The sequence below is a fragment of the Mustela erminea genome, chromosome 1 (genome assembly GCF_009829155.1).
Source record: "Mustela erminea isolate mMusErm1 chromosome 1, mMusErm1.Pri, whole genome shotgun sequence".
Taxonomy (NCBI): domain Eukaryota; kingdom Metazoa; phylum Chordata; class Mammalia; order Carnivora; family Mustelidae; genus Mustela; species Mustela erminea.
Genome location: NC_045614.1, coordinates 215,171,362 through 215,187,688, shown reverse-complemented (window position 1 = coordinate 215,187,688; position 16,327 = coordinate 215,171,362). Strand labels below are relative to the sequence as shown.

At 50.8% G+C, this 16,327-nt stretch overlaps 1 protein-coding gene across 2 annotated transcripts in view; it reads left to right on the top strand.

The window, feature by feature from the left end:
* DSCAM (DS cell adhesion molecule) overlaps window positions 1-16,327 on the top strand; it is a 766,451-nt gene that overhangs the window by 623,293 nt on the left and 126,831 nt on the right. For both annotated transcript variants that reach the window (XM_032355377.1, XM_032355385.1), the window contains 4 exons: window positions 4,712-4,908; window positions 5,923-6,019; window positions 6,657-6,785; window positions 13,717-13,884. In XM_032355377.1, coding sequence (XP_032211268.1) covers window positions 4,712-4,908; window positions 5,923-6,019; window positions 6,657-6,785; window positions 13,717-13,884 — 591 coding nt within the window. The remainder of the gene's footprint in view (window positions 1-4,711; window positions 4,909-5,922; window positions 6,020-6,656; window positions 6,786-13,716; window positions 13,885-16,327) is intronic.

Here is a 16,327-nt window from a genome sequence, read left to right as displayed (position 1 = left end):
CCCCAAGTGGCTGTGGCCACCATGATCTTGAGGTGTGTGCTGTTCCACCATCTTCTCTCACTTCAGCTTCTCAGTGGCTCAACGAGGACAGTCTGTTGCTCAGGCAGGAAAACCATTTAACCATACTCCACTGTCCTTCATATAAACAAGAAAAGACTTAGAGCATCTAGAGCTTTCTCCCACTGCTAGAATGTTTGCATTTTGTAACTATCTTAGGGCTATTTAGGAGTTCTTAGACACTATTTATGATTGCTTCATTTTTTCCCCTGGAGAAGTTCCCATAGATGTTTCCTAAGGTTGAGGTTTGCTGAAATCATGCCACACTCTAAAGACAATTCCCACTTTCTGTTTCAAGAGAAAGCGATAAGGAGACACAGGCTGGTTCAGCCTCTCTCCATAACTATGTTCAGGGAAGTAGTCCCCAACACCATAATAAGCATGCATCACAGTGTACCAGACAGGGCGGGATCACACACAAGGCTCCATGAAAGAAAGCAGATGTGCCCCCACTGCCCCTGGGGCACACATATTCAGTTCTCCTGTTCAGTTGCCTCTTGGTCCTTCCACACACCAGATGTTTAAGTTCCATGCCTGCTATTCAAAGGTTTTCGGTAATATTCAGAACCCTTTGATGGTGGAGGGTGCAAATTGGCAAGCAAGAGTATCTGATGAGGGGGGGTGGTCTGCTCTGCCCCCTGTTCCCCCAGAGCCTCCCTATGGCCTCCTCTCCTACAGAGGACATCCTTGGAGAAGGATGCCATGTCTCCCTTTGGCCCCTCCCAGTGGAGTGTCCATTCAGCCTCCTTTCTGGGTAGGGCCCCTCAGCTGGTGAGAATTGGGACCAGCTAAGGGGCCCTTGAACTCCTGGGGCATTAGTCCTTCTCCCAGTGGGATGGAGAAGTGAAATAGGTCACAAAGGTCCCCATCTGGTGTCCCAGACTCAGAGCCCAGCAGCCCCTTTCTCATGCTGCTGCACAGGCTGCCACAGGAAGCCTTCTGCCTTCTGCCTGATCTCAGAGAAGGAGGAGCTTCAGCCTCTGTATTTGCTTTACACTCTAAGGTGGCATGTGTCGACCTCTCCCGGCAGCTGACAACTTCCTCACGACCCTCAGCTCCTCTGCAGGGCAGCACTGTATTGGCCATTGGGGTTTCTCCAGCCAGTGAGTATTAAGCTGGCGCTCACCTCCCAGCTTTGCCCTGCATGTGGTTGAAGGGGAATATTCCTGCCCTGCATCATAAACTGAATCCTAACCACCTCCCCCTTTCCTCTTCTGTGTTGTCTTCTGACACAGACGTTGGGAAATTGGTGGAGCCAGCCATTTGGAATGACAGGTGGCAGTTTCTCAAAAAGTTAAACAGAATTTCCATGTGACCCAGCAGTTCCTCCTAGGGACCTACCTGGGAAAAGTGAAACCATAGGTTCTTGCAAGAACCCGCACCCAAATGTTGATAGCAGCATTGTCCATAATATCCCCAAAGTGGAAACAATGCCAATGTGTACCAACGGTGGATGAGTGAACCGAATGTGGAAATCCCATGCAATGCAATATTACTCAGCTCAAAAAAGGAACAAAGAACTGGTATACACTACAGAATGGATAAATCTGGAAAATATGCTCAGTGAGAAAAAGCCATAAAGTTAGACACGGAAGAATACCTACTGTGGGATCCCATGTACAGGAAATGTCCAGAAAAGACCAATCTAGAAGGATGAATGTCAGTTGGGGATTGCCTAGGACTGGGGTAAGAAAGGACTATAAGTGTGCGGGGGTGCGAAGTCCTTTCAAGGTTACGGAAATGTTCTAAAACTTGTTGTGGTGATAATTATACAACTCTATATACTTGTGTTGGGCTGTTACTGTGTGTGTGTGTGTGTGTGTGTGTGTGTGTGTGTGTGTGTGTTGGATAATGTAAATATACTTGTGTTGCCCTCCAAAATTCATACTCACCTGAATCTCAGAATATGACTTCATGTAGAAATAAGTTATTTGAAGATATCTTAATTAATTAAGATGACATCACAATGTTTGAAGGTGGGTCCTAAATCTAGTGACTGGTGTCCTTTCAAGAAATCCACACGAAAACACAGCAAAACCCTCAAGGGGGAACATGATAGGAAATATGGGCAGAAAAATGGGGGCAGACACGAGAGTGATACGGTCACAAGCCAAGGAGCAGAGGGGCCTCCAAAAGCCAGAAGAGGCAAGGAAAGATTCTTCCCTAGAACTCGGGAAGGAGTGTAGCCCTGTGAGCACTTTGATTTGGCCTGGCCTCCAGACCTGTGAGAGAACAGATTTCTGCTGTTGCAAGCCCCCCCAGCTCCTGGTGGTCAGTTACAACTGTCCTAGGAAATGAAAAAAATCCATGTACACTATGGAGTACTATTCCTCTGTTAGAAAGGACGAATACCCAACTTTTATATTGACATGGATGGGACTGGAGGAGATTATGCAGAGTGAAATAAGTCAAGCACAGAAAGAGTCAAGTATCATATGGTTTCGCTTACTTGTGGAGCATAAGGAATAACACAGAGGACATGGGGAGATGGAGAGGAGAAGGGAGTTGGGCGAAATCGGAGGGGGAGACGAACCATGAGAGACTGTGGACTCTGAGAAACAATCTGAGGGTTTTGAAGGAGAGAGGGTGGAGGTTTTGAGTGAGCCTGGTGGTGGGTATTAAGGAGGGCACGGATTGCATGGAGCACTGGGTGTGGTGCCTAAACAATGAATTCTGGTACACTGAAAAGAAATTTTTAAAAATATTTTTGAATAATAAAAAAAAGAAACCCCATTCAGTTGTACACTTAAAGCGGGTGATTTCTATGGTAGGTAAATTAGTCCTCAATAAAGCTGTTGAGAAAAATTCAATTTTCTCTGGAACAAGCTGGAGGAAGTGAGTGATCAGGCCGGAAGGCCGGGGCTCACGAGGCAGGCTGGCTCCCACACACGTGTGCTGAGGAGGGATCTCTCCGCAGCTGTGGCTAAAACGAGGGACTCGCAGTGCTGTTCACTCCGTGCCTCTGCCTCTCTGCCACACACATGCTGACTGAGGGTGGGCTCTTCTGTAGGCAACCAGGCTACAGAACTGGGAGACTTTTTACACATTGTGGTACGTCTCAAACCACCTCGGTGCGCTGTGGGGGAAGACGGGACTCAGTACTGTCAGTCTGAAAAGAAGACACAGTGGTTCTCTGGTCACCTGCCCAAGGAGCAGTGGAGGGCTTCTGAGGTGGCCAACAAAGTACTCAATGTGAGCTTGACCTTAGAAAGGAAGAAGGGCCTTTCTCCCCATGATCTTAGAAATGAGGCCAAAACCATGTAAAAATACAGCTTTATTTGGTTGTTTTTCAAGCCTCCTGGTCCTTTTTTCAGAGTGTATTTCTTCCTTCGTGTGTGTGTGTGTGTGTGTGTGTGTGTGTGTGTGTGTTTAAATCCTTAAACATTCTGTATGTAACTGTGTCTGATCAGTCTAGCATCAGACATGCTTGGGCTGGTTCTCAGTGATGGTGGGTCATTGTCTCACCTGTTTCATACTTCTGGTTTGTTAGCTCAAGTTCGGCAGAGGCTTATCTGGGGGAACTGCGATGGAGCCTCCCTCTGGACTGTGTTTGTGTTTCTTGTGCTAGGATATCTTCAGGCCTGTGGCCAGAGTAGGGTCACCAGCATCTGAGCCTCTCAGCATGACTCCAACTCCAAACCCACGTAGAGTGAGACCAGCTATGGATTCTCAGGGGAGACTTGTTTCCTTCACTCGTAACACGAGCCAAGGCGGTTCACTTCTCACTTCGCCTGTGTGGCTCTTGTCATTGTTACAGTTACTTGCTCTGAAGGTAGAGCCCTTTGAGGAGCCTGGTTTGAAGGGCCCACTTTTAACTCCCTGCCTCTCAGGTAGTCAGGATCCTAATACTTCTGGTCTTTCAACGTCCACTTCTGTCCCCAGCTCCTGGGATTTCTCTCGCTCTCTTATAAGCTCAGCATGCATTCAAAACGATGCACATTCTGTGCTGCCCTGCATTTCTAGCTGGTGTGCAGAATGGGAACAGGGTCTTAAGTCACCCAGCATGGTGCCAAGAATGGAGGTCTTAAGATTAATTTTGAGGTGGGAGTGGGGAACCTGAGAAGTTCACAAATAAAGCTTTCTATATTCTTGGTGAACTGGGGATGAGATTCCCTGTCATGTGGTGGGACAGGGGTGGGTCTGAGGTCTCCTGGTGACCGTGACAGTTCCTAACCACTGTGGGAGATGAGCTAGCTAGAAGTCACCTCAGGGAGTGGTCGGCAGTGATCAGGCCCCCAACCTAAGTTGATTAGTAAGATTTCAGAGTTCCAGAGTTGAAAATGGTAGTTAGAAACTGTCCTCTAATGGAAGGCCCCTCTCCAGTGTATTCAGAAGTAAAATCATTTCCCTTTGTGTCCGAGGGGACATGGGCTCTGCTCTGAGACCACAGAGTGCGCTGGGGAGGAAACGCCCCCCCCCCATGTGAAATCCTGCAGCAGCTTCTAGATAAGTGAGCTGACGGTTCATTTCCCCAGGTTTCATTTTTCTGGCACCTCCCCACTCTCTTCTGTTCATGATTTTTGCTCCGCAGTTTCTTGAATACATTGTATTTCTAAAAGAAAGCCCTTGTTCAGCGTGATTTCGCCGAGTGTTACGGTGGGGAAATCGGGAATGCCTCTTTGCCAAGTAAGTCGTGTCCCTCTTGGGTTTTCAGTTCCTGCGATGATAACGTCCTATCCAAACACAACCCTGGCCACTCAGGGCCAGAAGAAAGAAATGAGCTGCGCAGCGCACGGCGAGAAGCCCATCATAGTGCGCTGGGAGAAGGAGGACCGGATCATTAACCCCGAGATGGCCCGTTACCTCGTGTCCACCAAGGAGGTGGGCGAGGAGGTGATCTCCACTCTGCAGGTAAAACACGGTGAACGCGAGAGATCAGAGTCCACCGTCACCGGCGGGATAGTCCTGTCCTTCCATCTAAGCGGGGGCACGCGGGGGCAAGACAGCAAGTAGTCTTCCAGGACTTACTGAAGCGCACCACTTCTCTCCCTTTCCTTACAGTGACATTACTGAGTCGCCTGCAAAACTAGGGCTTGACCTTACGTGTTATGAATAGAATGATGACACACATGCCAGGGAACCCAACTGGAATAAAAAAATGGGGTGAATTGGGTCTCTTAATGACAGTTCATCCTGGAGAAATGACCGCCTAGCCTGTGCCCCCGTTTTAACGTCCTGCAGAAACAGAAGTTAGATGGGCTTTATAAGGAAATACGTTTTGCTGTTTTGGGAAAAATCCACCATAAAAACTTCATTCCTCCATAGAGGATCACAAAAGCTACAAAAAGTATGATAGCCCCTTATGTTTTTTAGTACTGTCAGTAATTAACTGAGTGGTGTTTGTAGTTGGGGGAGAAGAGGCTCTGTAGCTACCCGGGGAAAAAGAATGCCCCGTGTTTGAACCACTGACACTGATTCGGGGCAGCTCCAGTCCTGGGGTCCTTCTAGAGAGAGCTCTAACGAGGGTCCTGCAGCACCAGGCATCTACCGCAGGATTTACAGATCCGCTTCTTCGGGCAGCGTTGTTTTGGATGCACTAAAGGCACAGCACGAAAAAATAAATGTGTCTGTGGAATACACGTCCACCTGACCATGGCCCCGGCATAAATTATATGTCCAGTTTAATGAGCTGGCAACTGGCATTGATGATGTACGTCGAACCTGTCCATCTGTCCATCACAATCGCAAGGAGATCATTTGCTGTCGGGTTGCATGCGTGTGTGTGTGTGTGTGTGTGTGTGTGCACGCGTGCTGGGGATGTAGGAAGAGTGGGAGTGGAGAGATTTTTTTACAGCCAAAACCCCTTTTAGTTGTCCTGATTGCATGCTACTGGATAAGATGGATTTTTTTCTGCTTTACACATAGATTTTGCCAACTGTTAGAGAAGATTCTGGATTCTTCTCCTGTCATGCTATCAATTCTTACGGGGAGGACCGTGGAATAATTCAGCTCACAGTACAAGGTAGGAAGGAGACCTAATTGGGGGAAAACACCGCTTTTAGGACAGTAAGTGTATGCCCAGTCTCAGACCTCTGTGTGTGGCTATGTAACACCTCCTGACTCCCAGGAAGTTTTGAATATGTTTCCAAGTTTGTGTTAAAACAGTATTTGGCAGTGTGTATGATCGTGTCACGGTGCAGCCCCCAAAACATGGGGAACAGAGTCCTGAAAGGAATTGGGCCAGGTGACCCCGCAGTCCCATTGAGGGCACGAATGCAGGAGTGCACCTGCTTAGCCAAGTGGTGGGAATGCTTGTGCTAGGCGATCCAAAGGAGAAGGAAACCTTCACATTGGAAGCCAAAGTATTTTTTTTTGAGTTCTGGATTCTAAACCAGAGGAGTGACATTTAATCCACACCCCACTTGGGCCTAGCACTGCCGTCCAAGGCTGCCATAGAACCCTGCAGTAAACACCAGGCTGTTTGGGAAAGTGGAATTTCTCCTCCCGGAAATGCAATTCAGGAAAAAAATGCTCCCAGTAAGCGTGTCTGCCGCCGTCAGAGGCTGACGAAGCTCTTCTGAGCCGTACTCAGCATTTCCACCTGCGTCTCTGTCTGAGCCGTGTTTGAACTAAGCCCGGTTTTCCTGTCGATTGCACAGAGCCCCCAGACCCTCCCGAAATTGAGATCAAAGACGTGAAGGCGCGCACCATCACCCTCAGGTGGACCATGGGGTTTGACGGCAACAGCCCCATTACGGGCTATGACATTGAATGCAAGAATAAATCAGGTAAGTCCTTTATTTCCTCCAGCTTCATTTCCACTTTGAAAAACCCTTTCATTGTTTTCCTCGGTTATTCCGGATTACCTGTAAGACTAAGCCCCGACTCGAGAAAACCACAGGACGCTCTTTTCACCAGTTTGTCTTGCCTTGCTCCGAGCACGCGAGGTCCCTTGGCGGGTGGGGTCTGTGTGCGGGGCTGACTCTACCTCCGCCCTCCCTTCTTTCCCTCCGGACCCCAGGCTCGTTCCCCGCCCGCCACCTGAACCCTCAGTGGTACCAACCTGCAAGCCGTGTGTTCTGTTTTCTGTCCCCACCCCCTTCATGGCCCATTTCCCCAGCCGGGGGCTGCTCTAGACAGGATCTTCCGGCCAGAGCCCGGAGGTCCGCTGTGCTCAGAGTCTGTAAGCGGGGTCTGTGCGGAGACAGGAGAGCTGCTCTGTGTGGAGACGGGCACGGAGTCCATAACCCGGGTCTGTGCAGAGACAGGAGAGCTGCTCCGTGTGGAGACCCGCATGGACCCGCAGGGAGGTTCTGGACGGGCCTCAGGGATGGGCCAGGGGCACCTGCTCCTGCTCAGAGCCTCATCAGTTTCCCTGGGGCCAGAAGGGCCGTGAATAAAATAGACCACAGCAGGTGTGTCTGTTTACCCGGTTAGAGTGACGGCGCCTGCGTCCCGTGGAGCTCGAGCCACTCACGCCGAGGGTAGAAAGTCGCCACTGTGGCCTCCTCTTGGGACTTTGAGGCTTATAAAAAAGAGGAGGCGTCAGAGCCTCACTAGCGTGTGTAGGGTTAACAAAATCCTCACAGACCCCCACATAGCCTTACTTTTCACTTTCTGGGCTCCGTTCGTGACCAGGTTGCACCGGGTTGCACAGTGCTGACCGACTCAGGATATTTGGGCTGAGGCCGTAGTGACAATGAGGCTTGGCAGCCGGAGGCAGGCCCTGAGTGAGGGACGTTTCCAGACCCGCATGTAAGGGGCAGAGCAAGGGCCTGGCAGGGGCTGGAGGGGGCGGCTGAGGCGGAGTCCCAGCAGCAACACGTGAGCATGCTTCCCGCCCAGAACGGTGGTTTTAGAAACAGCCCTTGAGTCTTGCAGTACGTATGCAGCTGCGTCGGGAACGCCCAGAAGCGCGGCTTACTGGCCCCGAGTCACGGCAGGGCCCCAGTAGCATGCAGCCACCAGGCCTGCGGGAGCTCCAGCGAGGAGCCAAGGGGCTGCCAGCGACACGATCACCGGGGAACGGGAGAGCCGGCCTGGGCTGGGGGCGGGGGATGCGGCGACGGTGAGCTAGCGGAAGACAGCACTGGCCCAAATGGGGCTCTTTCAGGAGCTAGGACACAGGGGGTCCCCTGGGGGCCACAGGGAAGAGAAGACACCTGCCTTTGTTGTAGACACAGCAGCCAGGAAAGAGCCAAGGAATTGTCTCGGAGCCAAGTTCCGAGACACTCATCTTGAAGTCAAGGAAACACTTCTTAGGTGAGGCAAGCGCCTTCCAGCAGAGAACGGTCCAGACACGGAGGGTAACAAGGAGGGACTCCAGCAGACACACATCGTGGGGACAGTCTGCAGCGTCCCCAGGCGGGGCAGCCCCTGAAAGTCTCTCTGGCTGAGCATAACCACAGGACGGCTGGCTTCTGTGCTCTAGGCGAGCGTGCTCGGGGCCTCTCAGGGGAGCGGTTCAGGGCCTGCCTGTCTTCAGGGGAATCGGCCGTTTCCAGGTGCTGGTGATGATCCCTTGGTTCCACAAGCCTGTCTCCACCCAGCAGTGTGCCTTCACTGCCCCCTGCTCTCAGCATTCCCTGCTGTGGAATGGGACACCACAGCCTCTTCCTGGGACAAGAGTCCCTCAGTGGCCACAGACTGCCCCCCGGCGAGAGCACCCCTTCCCTGGACCCCGTGACCCCTACACTTACTCCCACCTGCTCTCTGGACCCCCCATCTCATGTTACCTCTGGCCCAGCCCTGAGGCCAGGCCTCCCGTCATGCCTGCCTACAGCATCATCTGCTTTCTTTCCCGGCCGGGCCGTCATGGCTGTCAGACGGTTGTTTCTGTGATTACGGGTCATTGTCGTTGTTTTCCCCCAAATTTATGAACATTTTCTTTTGTTGCATCTGGAATTTGAGCCAAGTTAGAGAAGCTGTTCTGTACGGTTGGGCTATGGACAACTCCCCCGTGCTTTCTGCTTGTATGGCTTCTTGCTCTCGCCCCTGCATTTAGATCTCTGATTCATTCCGACTTGATTCTCATATATGCTGGGAGATATGGGTCCCACTGGGTCTTTTCCCACATGGGACTCCTGTGGACTTCTCTTCGTTAATTTGCCAAGAATGTAAGGTGTTGCTGTACTTGGCCTTCGTAACAGAGTGTGTCCCTACGGGGGTCACTCGGTCTGTGCTTGAACAGCTCCCGCAACGGAAACTCACTAGCCCCCGGAAAGCACACGTCTGCCTTGGGCCGGCCGTGACGGTCACAAGTTCTTACATTTCTCGCACCAGAACAGACCTCTCTGAGTCCAGTGGAACTCTTCCCACCCCTCTGGTCAAAGGAGACCCTTTCCAGGATTGGGAGGCAGAGCACTCTCTTGCTTCCCTGTTTGCCAGGAAAAATAAAACATCCCAAGTCCCTTTATGTGTATCTCCTATAACCACCCCCTGACCCACTCTGATCCCGTCTTGCCCGTATCATCAGCTTTGCCTCGTGGAGGCCACCGTCCCACTGGTGGCTTTGGCTGCCATGTGACCGGGTTCCAAGAGAGCATTGCTTCTCCTCAGTGGACACACAACCCCTTCACCACCCAGTCCCAGCGTCTCGCCATGTGTGTGCCTCCAGCTGCTCAGGTCCTTTGCGGAAATCCATCCCTCACTTCTTTGGAAGGCAGCCTGCCTTGTGCACATGTCCCCCTTCCGGCCCTGTCTCCTCCTGCACCGTGCCCCACAGATCGCTGAGGGGGCTCCAGTCCTTCGGAACTTCTCTTGTCCTAGAATGTAACCATCCAGCCCAGGAAGCCCAGACCCCCTTATGCAGCTAGGTGCCGTCTTCCAGAACCTTCTTTCTCAAACCTCTCTTCCCCATCTCACCCTGAGAATATCTCCTCTATGAAGCAGACAGAGGAAAGGGGCTGTACCTGTGCCCTGTCCCTCCCTTCCAGTAACCGAGGCCGTAGAAGTGGTCCTTCTCTGAACTGCCTCGTAAATTTTCCACATTCAGAGTCATTTTGTCTCCAGAACATCCTTCTGGTCACCCTCACTCCTCCTGGTCTTTGGCCTCTACAACATTTCTTCAGATCAGATTTACCCTTCTTATGTTTGTCCTTTGTGATCTGCTGTCCCCCTTGACTCAGGGTAGGGGCCCCCAAGCGGGGATCCCCAGCGAGCACCCAGTACAAGCACCCTGGTCCCTGTGGGCTCACTCAGACCTCCCGTGGGATTGTTGAGCATTTCAGAAGCAGGAATGTGAGTCTGAACTTCGCCATCCTCTTCCTCTACCCATCTCTCCGGGGCATGTCGGGGAACCCCGCCCACTGGTTCAGGGAGCGTCCCTGACATCTTCTTGCTAAACCAGGGGCCACGTCTACCCTTGCACGCGTCTCCCCACACCCACCCCATACACTCATAGGGGTTGCAGTAATTCTGCTCCCCTCTCTTGCACTTGGCTGAATTCCTGGTCAGTAAGCCAAATCAAGCCCTTGTCAGTCTGATCCGGACGTAGAGACATCCAGATGTCTGGGAGATTGAACTCCTGTCTCATTAGGGGTCCCATAGGGACTATGTGGAGGTCACGTGCTACCAGAATATGACCTTAAGCTTCAGGGTAACACAGGTGAGGCCAAACCCCAGCCCCATGTCATGCCGGGCGTGTAACAGGCCTGCGTTTCTTAGGAAAATAAAAATCCCTACGTCACCAGGATGTTGTAATAATTCCATCAGATAGAGCCTGCAGAACTCTACCTGTGCACCAGAATGGCCCAGAGAGAGGCTTTGCAAAGTGCAGGTGTCTGGGCACCGTCACGTAGTAATTCTGCTTCTGTGGGTCTGAAAGTGCCGGTGTCACAAAACTCTGAGGTGTTTCCCCTGTACCCATTTGGGGACCGCAGGAGTCACGTTTACAAAATGCCCAGCCCAGCAACGGGGGAGCAGATACAACTCTGCAAGCCTGAGCTCCCTCCAGTCCTGTGTTTTCTCCAGCTGCCACTTTGCCCTTCCCTGCAAGCCCACTGTCTGCCCTTCTTTGGGAGCTGAACTGCACCGGCTACAACATGCAGATTTTTTTTCTTTTTTCCCCCTATGCCCTCCCCTGGGGTTCACCCAGGAGCAGGCACAAAGAATGATTCAGACAAGGATCCTGGCAGTGGTCACGTTCTGTCAGGGGCCCCTCTTCTGAGGTCCCAGCCCTGTCTGGACTCTGGCAATGCTGTCCCTTCCCGTTGACTCTCCTGACCCCAGAGGGAGCAGCTCCCCACTCTTGCTAAACGCTGGGAGCCTTAGCATTCCCTGCAAGTTCCTCTGTACTAGTCCCCTTGTGAAGGACCTTCCAGCGTGAACTATGAGCCTCCTTGACACTACATCTGTTCTCTGCACCCCGAAAGCACCATCCCCCTCCACGGGGCAAGGACACATGTGATATGTTCCCCTGACGATTTCATTTCCTGCCCTTCCCGTCATTCCCTTCCCAGCACCCCCATGCTTCCTCCGGCTCTTGGACTCGCAAGCTTGCATTTCTGCTCGGGACTCACGCTTGAGTTTATTTTGTCTGTGGTTTGCCCTTCCCAGGTGTACTCGTATTGCAATCTGCATTTCCAACCTCTTGAGGGTCAGGATCGCTCTGCCCCGTGTTATGTTTTTCAGCATAATTTGCTAATAATCCACATCTTGCCTGCCTGCACGTCAGCATCTACAATCAGAGCAGTGTTTCCAATCCCTGTCCCGACTCTCTTCTCCTGGGTGGTCACCTCCTTGTTTTTATTTCTCCTTCGATGCCGTATCATTTGCCAGAAGGTGTCTGGGGATTTAACGAGATTTGCTTCTCCCTCTCTATTCAGTTACTTTCAAACCCTCCAGGATAAAGCATGCTTTCCCATCTTCTTAAACTTTAACTCAAAATCCATCCTGTGTTGTTTTGAACCTTATTCTAATAATCATGATCATATTGATATCATCTTTTTCAATCAAAGTGTAGTAACCGCAGGAAAGAAGCTAAAAACACCACCCCTTCTTCAAGCACCTTGCGCTTTTGCCCTTTAACCCTTGCCTTGGCCACGCCCCCGTGGGCTCTTCTTGAGTTGACTGGCAGGAGAAGGAGGCAGTGAGTGGACACACAGGCTTCCTCGGACCTTTCTGCCATCTCCCAGACATCCTCAGTGAAGATGGCCAGAGCCATCAACCAGGACAAGTACCTGCTTCCTCCCAGGCTGGTTAGCCACCCCTCTGCACCTTATGGCTCCTGAGGGTTCCTCTCTTGTCCTAGACATCTTCTCCAGAAGGCTTGGCTTTCTCCTCGTGGGACAGGGTCCCTGTTGATGTGTCTTCCCACTGGTCCTAAACCCCCACTACGGGGTCCTTTGTTGGGTCATAGTCTTCTCCTCTCCTACCGTGTGAATTTTTACATCTTCTTTATCTACATCAGTGTTTTCCCACCTTCAATCTTCTTGACCCAGGTGATACGTTTCCTTTTAGGTGGAAGAGTCATCATTAGTCTTGATTATGTTCTGTTCCCTGGTTGGTTACAGCATTCCAAGGCACCCTGGAAGAGACACATTTTTTGTACAATTCCAGAAGACCTCTTAACATTTATGGCTACCTGTAGTAGGCACACCAGTCCTCTAAGCTTCCATGCTCATCATGAATGTGGAAGGGGAAATGAACCATCCCCAGGGCTCAGAGGTCTATGTATTTGCCCTTTATGCATTCATCGTTAAACAGCATATATGATGTGTTGTCTGCTAGGCATCGGACACTGTGCCAACACTGGGGACGTGTCAGTGAACATGGCAAGCATGGTGTCTGCTGCCACGGAGCTCAGAACCCAGCAGGGAGCACAGTATCTCAATGAGATTCCCACCGGGGTGCTGAGCACGGCCCAAGAGGACACTGGGGACTGCAGGGCTGTCTAAGCCTCATCTCCGTCCACCACCTTCCGTTCTTATTCTCCCGCAACTGACTTCATCTCTTGACCCTTAGCCCGTAATTAACAATGGCCCGAACCCTTTCTGAAAGGAGAACCATTTACTCCTTATGGGCTGAAATTCTAAACGCAGCAGGTACAAATTGTCACCTGTTCAATGATAATTCTTCCTATGAGTCTGTGCTCTTGTGAAAATTAGCCGTGACTGAAAATTGTTCCCACAATTGAGTATTTGAGATTAAGTGTTTATGCTGGAGACTGAGATTAGTTTTTATGTAAGAATTTCATGTTGACTGCTGTGCTTCTGGAGGAGGAAGGATCTGACATGGCTAGAGGTTTCACTGGTCTTCCGATAACTTTGAGACCCAGAGATTTTGTGTGTGGGGGGAGGTGTGGGGCAGTGTCCAAACCATAATTCCTTTTACCGTCTCATCCAATGAGTGCCTTGATGTGGCCACTTCCTAGTTCACTGATGCATGGTCCTATCTCTTGCACCTTCCTCCTTGATACCTACCAGTGCCTCAGACGTTCCCTCTCCACCCCAGACCTTGGCTGCCCACGGCCCTTGTCCCCCTTAGCATGGGTAATGAGTATGTAGTGTCCCCCTCTGATGGCGACCCCCCCCCCCAATGCACTGGGAGCATTGCTTTGAGAATTCACTTTGAGTTGTAACTATTCTTTCTTTCCTTCTTCCTTCCTCTGTGTGTGTGCGCGTGTGTGCGTGTGTTTAATTCCTACTTGTGAACTTTCAGAGGCAGAGGAAAAAAACTCACATCTCTATCTCTTCTTTTTTGAAAAACAAAACCCAAAAGACTCCTGGGATTCTGCTCAGAGAACCAAAGATGTTTCCCCTCAGCTGAACTCGGCCACCATCATTGATATCCACCCTTCCTCCACCTACAGCATCCGCATGTACGCCAAGAACCGGATTGGCAAGAGCGAGCCCAGCAACGAGCTCTCCATCACCGCGGACGAGGCAGGTGCGTGTGAGTGGGTGAGGCCCACGTCCCAGAGCCCTGGTACTGGCCCCTGGGCCCAGATGGCAAATACAGAATCAGGCCATTGGCTGTGCTTAATGGAGGCCTTTTGAAGAATGCCCCCGTGGCACCAGGCCCTGTTAGAGACTCAGACAGCACTCTGCCTTCTACTTTGAAGACACTGTTCTTGCAACTTCGTTCAGGGTTCTCACATACAAGAACTAAAACACAGACATAGGAGACTGCCAGTCTGGTGATATTTAAAGAGCTGAGCCATTTTTACATTTCCTTTGTTTGGGTGCATGGAGTCGGGGTTGACAGGAAACCATGAGTGTATGTCTTACCCAAGGCCCGATGGAGTCCAGTTGTGAGACGGTCGTTTAACTAGGAAATGACAAGAACATTCTGTGTGTGAGGAGTTGGGGAGACAGTGGTAGATGATATTTTATTGACTAGAAATGTCAATATTTCTATAGTAAACTTTATTGTTCTTCCTATTATGTAGAAGTTCATATTCAGTGTTGAAAATTTAGAAGTTAGAGATAAGCATTTTGAAGAAAGCAAAATCACTTTCCCAATCCCACCACGTACGGCTACCTGTGGGCATGGCGCTGTCACCTACTGAATCATTCATCGCACACACACACAAACTCTCACACAGGCATGCGAGCACATACTGTCCGCCACCCCACCCCGTCCACCACATGGTAGCACATGGCTACCAAGGGTGAACTGACCAGTTTGTGGGGGTCTGAGCCATTGGGTAGTGCCCGTGAAGGCTGGCTGTCAACCCACGTCCTGGCGGGAGAAGCGGAAGCCAGCTGCCACTGAGCAGCTCTGGAGAAGGAAAGGCAAGGGACCCAGGCCTGGCTCATATCTTGGGAGGAAGAGTGTCCAACCTCAAACCTGGCTTTCCATTCCCTAACAGGAATCAGAGCCAATCAGCCACTACCTACTCCTGCAGTGAAATCAGAACTTAGTCTCAGATCCCGTCTTCATCACCAGGTTTAAGGTGGTCCTCCCCAGACGAGTGAGTGCACAGGAAGATTGTCTCAGCGTTCAGCTGGGGAATGAGTGTTGCTGCGGACGTCCTCCCTCCATCCCCTTCTCTTTAACCCTCATCGATGGCATTCTAAGATCATGTCACTCTATAGACCCCTTAAGTACTTGCTTCCAATTCATAATGATGCCTTCCACCATCTATTTCACAAATCCTATACTAGTAGGCATGTCTGTTGTTTTCCATCTTTTATTACTCCAAATACCACTGTGATGAACATCCTTTGTGGCCTGTTTTTTGACACTTATGATTATGCTCTTAGGTTAAGTTCCAAGCAGTGAGATTGCTGGGCCAAAACAAAAGCAAACATTCCACTCTACTGCTACGTGTAGTCAGTACCACCCATGAGAAATGGGTGACATGGACAGTTCTCCCAGCAGTGGGGACGAGCCCTCCATTCTCCACCTGGAAACACACCGGTTCTGGAAAATTGTTTTCAAGGGTGGGTGATAGGACAGCTTTATTCTTGAGTGTCTGAGGATGAGCCATTTCTACTGCTTAGAAACTCTACGTGATTTCTCATCTGCAAAATGGACATAATGATGCCTTTCTCCTCCTCACCAAAAACAGATGGGTAATTAGGGGGAGAGAGGGAATGCAAGCTCTAAAAGTACTTCGTATTTCTCAGAGACAAGTGAGAAGTGAACCTCAACAGGCTCCTGCAGAACTAGAATCTTCTTTAAATATTTAAACAGCCCCCGAACTTCCTGGAATTTCACCATGTTGTGTATTTAGGAAGGAGATGCTGACCCCAAATGTAATCTTGGATACACTGCTCAACTGTCTCCTCCTTCTTAACCCTTGCTCTAACTGTGCCGTATCTGGACTTCCTTCTCAAAAGAACAGTATTTTCCAATGTTGCCTCTGGTGGCGGCCTTCGAGATGGCCATGATGAGTCCTGCTGCTGGTGCTCTTTCTTGGGCTCTCTGTGGCCTCTGCTGCATCTGACAGTTGCCATGGCAACATCTGTCTCCCAGCCAGAAGGCCAGGTGAATAGCCACTCCAGGTTCCTGGCCTGCAGGACCATTCCCTAGGCCCTCTGCAGACAGTCTCTTGGCTTCCAGGGCTGACCTCTGGGATTTTCCCTGTGCACGGGCTGCTGAGGGCCCCATGGAGCCTCTCTGATTTACTATTTAGATGAGCAAGGGGAAAATGCAAGGAGGGGAGCAGGTAGAGCAAAGGGAAGCTCCAAAACAGAATTTGTCTTTGTCTTGGTGCATAGGCTTTGTGGCTGACATTCAGAAATCAAGTTTTCTGACTTGTGACTCATGGAGAAGGTAGGGCAACTGTCCTGGCCACAGGTCGCCTCATCAGAATTGCTTGCAGTGGCAGCAGATTGCTACTAATGCTTCCTAGCAAGTATACCCCAAGGCACATTTTGGGGGG